Source organism: Lepus europaeus, chromosome 16 (assembly GCF_033115175.1).
Source record: "Lepus europaeus isolate LE1 chromosome 16, mLepTim1.pri, whole genome shotgun sequence".
Classification (NCBI taxonomy): Eukaryota; Metazoa; Chordata; class Mammalia; order Lagomorpha; family Leporidae; genus Lepus; species Lepus europaeus.
The window spans coordinates 80,538,100-80,546,385 of record NC_084842.1 but is presented as its reverse complement, the minus strand read 5'-3'; the positions used below and the strand labels follow the sequence as shown (position 1 = coordinate 80,546,385).

The 8,286-nt window shown below is 50.5% G+C and overlaps 1 protein-coding gene across 1 annotated transcript; it reads right to left on the bottom strand.

The window, feature by feature from the left end:
* Positions 1-3,454: 3,454 nt before the first annotated feature.
* LOC133775354 (fibroblast growth factor-binding protein 1-like) lies at positions 3,455-7,285 on the bottom strand. The gene is made up of 2 exons (XM_062213638.1): positions 7,224-7,285; positions 3,455-4,718 (listed from the first exon to the last, which is right to left on the bottom strand). The coding sequence occupies exon 2, from the start codon at positions 4,697-4,699 to the stop codon at positions 4,073-4,075; it is 627 nt and encodes a 208-aa protein (XP_062069622.1). The 5' UTR covers positions 4,700-4,718; positions 7,224-7,285; the 3' UTR covers positions 3,455-4,072.
* Between the last annotated feature and the right edge of the window lie 1,001 nt (positions 7,286-8,286).

Here is an 8,286-nt window from a genome sequence, read left to right as displayed (position 1 = left end):
TATTGGCCCAAATCCCATACATCACCTAAGTGAGGTTGAATGTAGCTTTCCCATCCCCCACGTTGCCCAAGCCTTTTTGTTAACCCGGAATCTAAAGCTCCATAACTTTTTTCTTTTCGCACCTTTTTAACAGACACCATGGTGGCCTACTTCTCGCTAATCATTGCATAAAAGGAAGTTTATCCCATATCCAAAACTTGTTTTCGCTTCTGATCAAAATTAGAATGTTTGTTTCCCAGCAGTCTTTCAAGCCTGATTTCTTCTGGAGTTTCTGGGGAACCTAACATCAGCTCCCTTTGTTCTACCTTGTCAAGGAAAGAACCCAACGTACTGTTCTCGTCAATGTTTAATGCTTCCTCGTAAGTAGCCCTAATGACTGGTGGGCCAAAATCTAAAATTTTCTTTGCTAATTCTTGTGAAATGTTTATTGGCACTATTTGATTCCCTTGTTTCTGATCATGATGCACTTGTCCTGACACACTACGCGGCATAACTACTAAGTACAAATAAAGCAAGTAAATCATGCATAATAAAATCATTATCAATGCTGGAACACATTGCTTCATTAACCAGCAGCAAACATGTCTTCCACTTCCATTACGTGAGCCGGGGGTCTTTACGACCGCTGGCTGCACAGGAACCGCCCGAGGCCCCACTCCACGGAGCAATAACCTCGACCCTGCAGCCGTAGACCCCCAACGCCACAACATTCTGCTACGCAGGTGTCACAACAGCTGTGGGCGTAGCAAGCAATGACAGTTATTCAGCGATAAAGACCTGTTTGAAGGACACGTTTTCCTCCAAAGAGGCTGGGAGGGAGTGCTGCTGATCCTCTAACAACGCGGTTTTTTATGACACCCTAAAGTCATTACGCATCTATGATACCTTAGCAATTCTATTTACATTGTATGCATCTCTCTGGAATTTGTCAAAGCTTTTCTGTAGAAAGTAGGATGATTATTAAATGGTCAGGAATTGACCCAACATCATTTTGGTTCAATGATCAAATGCCATTTGAATCCTGCGTGTAAGGACAGGAATGTATAGTAGGGTTCATGTGAGTCAATGTTACTGGCTAATTTGATAACTCTCGACTCGGTGCCTGGATAGAGCTGAGACAGGTTTTGTGCAAAGGTTACCTGGACAACTTCACAACCGGTGGTAAAACAACTGTCTTGGCAGCCCTGCCTTTAGTGTCTGTGAGCCCAGGGACGTGTGGGATTTCACGTATGTGCTGCTGATGAGCATGTGAAGTGGAGTCTGTGATGAAGTGTGGCAGCCTGTACCTGTGTGCCCCATTGGAACAGGGCTCCCTGTTACACGCTGTTAGGGAAGAAGCTACGGGCACTTGTGGAGACCTGGAGCCTTAGAAAGGAGTGCCAGAGCTCTGCACCCAGGTCTCCCCATCCTGTATTGGCCTCTCAGCTGTGAAGGACACAGTTGCAAATGCAGACAGATTTCTCCTCCACGTGAGCTTAGAACTCTCTTCCCTGAGTTTAGTGAAAACTCAGCACAAACAAAAGCTCTTGGTGTCCACTAGGTGGCAGCAGCCATCTAGTCCTGCGAAAGTCTGTACTTAGCAATTTAATAGAAGCTTGTATTCCAGTGAGTTAGACAGAAAGCCAATGCTCTTGCCTTGGGCCATCCTCTACTGCTTTCCCAGGCCATAGCAGAGAGCTGGATCGGAAGTGGAGCAGCCGGGACTCGAACCGGCGCCCATATGGGATGCTGGCACTGCAGGCAGTGGCTTTACCTGCTACGCCACAGCGTCTGCCCCCAGTTACATTCAAGAACACACTCTGCTATGTTTTTGACTACATGGATCACTCAGAGGTAGATGATGCCCCACTGTGCACAGCAAAGGCCCCCAATAGTGGCCTCACAGACAAGACAGTCAATGGACATTCCACGCCCCTTGTCATTCTCAATTTGTGGCAGCCCCAAGCTGTGCAATGGGCTTTTCAAAACTTGACTCTCCTTTGATCAGGAATTCACCAAGATGACCAACACAAAGGGAAATAGAGGCACCCAAACAATATGCTCCGGGCCTTTTAGGAAACATGGACTTGTGACTGTGACCACATAGATGTGTATCGAGCAGAAAGGTGATTGTAGGCATCAGGGGAATGGGTACTGTTCACAGCGGAATGTCCCACGAATCTTACGGCGGCAAAGCTGGAAGAAGGTACAGTATCCCCCAGCATACTGCTGGCACTGCTGTAAAGAAACAAGTTCAAGGCAAGATTCTTGCCAGGAGAATTAATTTGCACATTGAGCCTATTAAGCGCCATAAAAACCGCGATAGCTTCCTGAAATGTGAGAAGGAAAATGATCAGAAGAAGAAGCCAAAGAAGAATGTTCTCGAGTTCAATTGACACACATGCCTGCTGCACACGTTGTCAGAACCAAGGAGAGCAACCAAAGCTGCCACTCATCCCTATGAATTTGTGGCATCATAAGTGTAAAAAATGAAAAATGACCTCTGGTTTATTACAAAAGAACACTTGACTGAAAAATAACATGGACACATGATATTGTTAGCATTGTGGCTTGGGTCTTACTCTGACGTTGTGAGCATTAAATGTAGCTGGACCTCCGAGAGCATCCACTTTGGAGGAGATATTCATATAAAATTGGGACAGAAGAGGTTGGAATTTAAGAAGACCAGCTCTCTACGTCCATTTCATCCTAGGATCCCTCGATCATTGTTCTGTGGGTTTTTTTTTTTTTTTTTTTTTTGATCCTACTGTTGTCATCATAAGAGGACATCCTGGGTGACAACTAGGAGAGGTTGACTCCAATCTCTTTCTTCTGCCACTGCCTGGTTTTGGTTATTGGAAATGGAAGATTCCAGGTCATAAGAATCATGAGACATCATTGTACTTTGCTAGTTCTCTATTTTGCCCAGCCCCCATGATTACTGCCTTCTCTATAAGCCCTCTCTGGCTGTGGGTGGGTAGTTGAGTGGCAATGGGAGAGCCAGTGGCTACTGGATTTGAACATACAGGCAAGGCTATCAAGGGGAAGAAAAGCAACATACAAAACCCAAGGAGAAAATACCTTTTGTATTTGGAGATACAATACAACTCACATTATTTTCTGTGATAGATGAAGCAATGGTAAGTGATCATGCTTTCTTATGACTGTGCAATTATTCGGGCATCACTCAATGAAAAAAATTTTAAATTTTATTTAAATTTAAATTTTATTTTAAATTTTATTTAAATGGACGACTCCATGAAGACCCTGGAACAGCTCACATCATGGGGTGATGTGGGATTCATGGGAAAGTGGAAGTCATTCCTAGATATCCATCCAGGGATGGAGACACAGGACAGTGACTGGGACCAGACACAGAGACAAACACTGATGACCATGCTTTGAAACAACACGTGAGCTTTATTACAGCTGCTAATTCAGCAGGAAGTGTACATCACTAAAATCACCACTCGGACTCCTTCAGCTGAGACAGCTCTTCCCTGCTCGCACACGCACAGTGCTGTGAGCACGGGAGTCAGGCCCCAAAGTCCATAGACCTGGCAACACACCTCGGAAAGTGAACAGCAAAGGCAGAACACAAACTCTGTCCCAACACTGCCCTGTGCTCTCCTAGCACAGACGTCCCGGTCTTATGGGAACCTGGGAACTGCACACACACAGAGGAGCCTAAGACACCACCTGTCTGAGCCCCTGCTCCCTTCTCAGCCAGGAGGAAGACTGGGGCCCAGGGCGACGCTGCAGAACAAGCTCCGGGAGCCCCGTCACTCCCGGGTCATCTACTGGAACTTCTGCTGGAGCTGTGCTCATCCTGCTGGGTTGGCTGTGTCTGGTGCTGCTGGTCCTGCTGGCCCTCCTGCTGCCTTGTCTTCTGGGATGCATTCTTGGATTTGCTGCCTAGTGTATCCACACAGCTGGGTTTAGTGGTGGTGGCTTGTGTCAGTGCTTGGCTGCTGGTGGTCTCTAGGATTCCCATTGTCTGAGTAGTGGTGGTCTCTGGGGCCTGGTATGGAGTTGTCTGAGTGGTCATTTCAATCTTGATTTGCTCTAAGGGACTGGTTTCTGTAGTCTTGACTTACTTGGTGGGGGGTAGGTCTTTGGTCTTCACTGTCTCTGTAGGGAAGACGTGATGTTTGCCTTTGGATGGCTCTGTCTGGGATGGCTGCTTCCCCTTGACTGACATCGTGGGGGTGGGCTTCATTCCCTGCACAGAAGTCTTGCGAGCCAGAGTAGAGTTCACCAGCTTGAGATTGGATTCTGGATACTTGGTACTACACACCCTGGTATTCAAGATGACCTTGGAGTCCTCACAGATGTGGTTCAAACGGCGCAGGCGCCAGCCAATTTGTCTCCAGTAGACCTTGTCGTTGTTCAAGCAGTGTAGGCACGCCGTGGGATTGCCCGCAAAGACACAGGAAAACTCGTGCTCCAATCGAACACAATCGACCTGCAGATGGACTCCTTCCTCCTGTGTGGTCACGGTCACTTTGCATTTGGCTTGGTCTCTGCTCACAAAGCTGCCAGTGACAATGACCTGGGTTGGCGGGCTTGTTGACACTATCACGGGCTTCTCCAGAGGAACCCACCCATCCTGCTCCGCCTCCAAATTCACTTCATCCTGTTCTCTGTCTTGGGCCTCTGTGCGGAGCACCTGAGCAGCCAGCAGGAGGACGGAGAGCAGGGTGAGAGTGCAGGTCCACATGGTTCAGCTGGGCGGGCACCTGTTGGACAAAATGCAGGGTCAGGGTCAGGGTCAGGTCAGGGGTGCAGGGTTACAGGCTTAGCTCCCTCCTCCCTGTCAGTGTGGCATCGAAAGTCTTGCTATAAATTTAATGATTTATTCAAGGATTGGTTAAGGGCGTTTGTATGCTCAGCACACAGGGCCCAGAACCCGATCAGGTGCAATTTTTGTCTTCCACCTGTACTCAAAACACTGTCTGAAACTCGCCTCTCCGCTCCCTGTTTCTTTCCCCACTGGGGTCAGATGAGCTCTCCTCTTCATGACTTTCCAGAGAGCTCTACCACCCTACCCCCACCCCACCCAGCCCCTGTGTCAGGCTCCCTCTGAGTCCAGCCTCTGGGTCAGTGTCACGTTCCTGACACGCTCACGATTTTGCCTAATCCTGTCCCATTCTGTGGTCCTGCCACAGTCCTGCCTGATTTAGGAGAGCAAGCATCCTCTGACTCCTGGGATGGTTGGGTGAGTAGCCTGACTGCTCCCACGTGCACCTGACCTGAGACTGCAGTGACCCAGGCTGCCAGGCCTCACCTTCCCTCCACACTCACCGAGCCTTGTTAACTCTCAGTCCCTCGTCCCCACACCTACCCACTCCCCGCATGTTTCACCCACTGCGTCCTTCAGCACTCACTCAGCAAGCACTTACTGAGCACCTACTGCATGCCATGCACTAGTCTAGGTGTTCAACCTACCAAGGTTTATGAGAAAGCCCTGGGTCTTAAAGAATACGAAGGCCACCCTCTGGGGGATTTAAATTGCACTGACCAGGGCTTCTGTCCCATCCCTGTCCTCAACTGCATCTTGGAAATTCGCTTTCCCCCTAGGGCCTCAGTTCCTTCCCCTGGCACTCAGGGCTTGGGTGAATTAAGCATCAAGCTCCTCCTGCCGCCCCCTGCTGGGTTTCTAGCAGGGTTCCTCAGACACACAGGATCACAGAATGTGAAAGGATAAGGCAAGATGGAGCGTGTCAGGAACTGTTGGGACACTGACCCAGAGGCTGGACTCATGGGGAGCCTGACACAGGGGCTGGGTGGGGTGGGGGGCTGTCTGGGAGGAGTAAGAGCCCTGGAAAGGCATAAAGTGGGGAGTTTGTCTGACCCCAGTGGGGAAGAGAAGCAGGGAGCGGAGCGGCGAGTTTCAGACAGTGTTTGAGTGCAGGTGGAAGACAAGAATCGCACCCAAAACTGTTGAAATCTTTATACTAAATTGATCTTCTGTATATAAAGAGAATTGAAAATGAATCTTGATGCAAATGGAAAGGGAGAGGGAGCGGGAGAGGGGAGGGTTGCGGGTGGGAGGGAAGTTATGGGAGGGGGAAGCCATTGTAATCCATAAGCTGTACACTGGAAATTTATATTCATTAAATAAAAGTTAAAAAAAAAAAAAAAAGAATCGCACCTGATCAGGTTCTGGACCCTGTGCGCTGAGCATACAAACATCCTTAACCAATCCTTGAATAAGTCATTGAATTTATAGCACGACTTTCAATGCCACACTGACACCTCTCCCTTCCCTTCGCGGTTTTGCTGACCAGACCCAAATAGCATGCCTGTGACTTCTTCCCTGACTCCGTCCTGTGATTCAAACTGTTCTCCTAAGAACTTCAGGACCATTGTCCCCCCTGTCCTCCACAACTGCCCTTTCTCCCTTAACAGTCACCCTACAGGCTTGCACAGGGGAACAGCTTGTTCTGGACCAAGGCACCTGCTTCCTCCCAGGCCACTCTGTAAACACCTCGTCTCCCTGCTCAGTTCCCCTCTGCCCAGCATGGGGCACTGGGGCCTAATTCTGTCCTGGGAACAGCATTTAATGCACCAAGGTCACCAGGTGAACTATCAAACCACACTGGGCAGAAGAAGAAAAATCCAATTCTATGGAATACTGACTACCCACTGAGCACTGGCCCAGCGTTCCAGTCTCACCTTGTTGAATCCACACAAGAACCCTACAACCAGGCTGATTACAGAACAGCTCTAGGGAAGAGCCCGACCGTGAGGCCCGGCCAGGTTAGTACCATGGCGGGCAGGGGCAGATCCCCCAGGCAGCCAACTGCACCTCCTGCCCCTTCCCGCCTCCTCTTGTTCATCATCTCCTGCTATGCCCCTTGCGTCTGGCCTTTAGAAAACACGTGCCAAACAAAGCCAGCTCTGAACCATGCAGGGTTTAGTACTGATGATGAGATGATTCACATCATCTGTGATCTTTTCCAAGCAAGAAATTTGTTTTAAAAGGGAGCAGGCCCAGCACATGGCCCTGATCGTGTTTACACCTGGGCCACCCACTGGGGAGCGGGAAAAGAAAACACAAGAGGCTAAGCAGAGCCACGGAGGTGGGACAGGAGGTCTAATACGTCAGCAGAAGCCCCAGTCGGGTCCCGCAGCCTCCTCCTGTCCACACTGGGCTCCAGACCCACAGAACCCCAGGTCCTACGGATGATGGAGAAGTGAGGGCAGCAAACAAAGCTCCTGGGAGAGAGTAAGGTTCTTACCGGGTCTGCGTCTGCAGATCCAGCACAATTCCTGATGCGAGGGTTGTTGCAGGCTGGCAGTGTCTCAGCGGCAGTACAAGGCAGGGTCCACTATTTGTACAGGAGCCCACGTCCACAGGGATTTACAGCTTGCATTCCGGTGGAGCTGAGCTCACGCTTTTCCCAGCCACACCCCTTCAGAGCCAGCCTGGTCTCCCAGGGAAAGTCCTGGGCGGAATCCTGTGAGATATGGGTTGCAGGTATGCCCTTGAGTGCTTCCTGCCTGCCCTTCCGTCTAGACAGGCTGGGGGCACGGCTCAGCCCTGCACAGGCTCTCCCCAAGCCTGGGAGGTCCCAGCAGGGCTCTCTGTGGGGGCAGTGAATACAACCATTGCAGCAATCAGCACTGCACCCCAGGGCACCCACTCCACCCAGGGGTGCTCCTGAACTCCTCTTCTCATCCTCTCCAATGTGCTGCCCACTTTACAGATGGAGAAACCGGCCCTTGGAAGTGCCACGGTTTGCCCACGTTCACACACTGGGAGGAGGGACCCCAGGATGAACCCGGGACTCTCGGCATCCCTGGTCCGGGCCTTTCCCACCGCCGCCCTCGGTATTGGGTGAGTGGGAGACGGAGGTGACGGAGGCCGTCTTAGTCTGACTGCTACCTCCGGGACGCTGAAGCTCCTGTGGCAGGAGTCGTGGGCCCAGAGGCAGGTGAAGAGGGGATTCCTGGTCCGGGGGTCCCTGCCGGAAGCAGTCACATTCAGGTCTCATCTGGGGAGCTTGCCCCACCCAGCCTGAGACAGGCAGAGCTCACATCCTAATGGCCTAGGGGTGGGACCCTGGCTACGGCGCTGGTTAAGCTGTGTGACGCTGCCCAGACCACGTAACCTCTCTCAACCTCCATTTGCTCATCTGCAGAGTGAAAGAGATAACTGGACCTCATTTATGACCGCAAACTAACTTTTTACTGGGGCTGAGCTTTGAACATAAAGTGAAACAGAACAGATTTGGCCCATAGGGCTCTTACGTTTTGTTATATAAAAAAAGGGACAGAAATGGTAGATATGTAGCAGATACA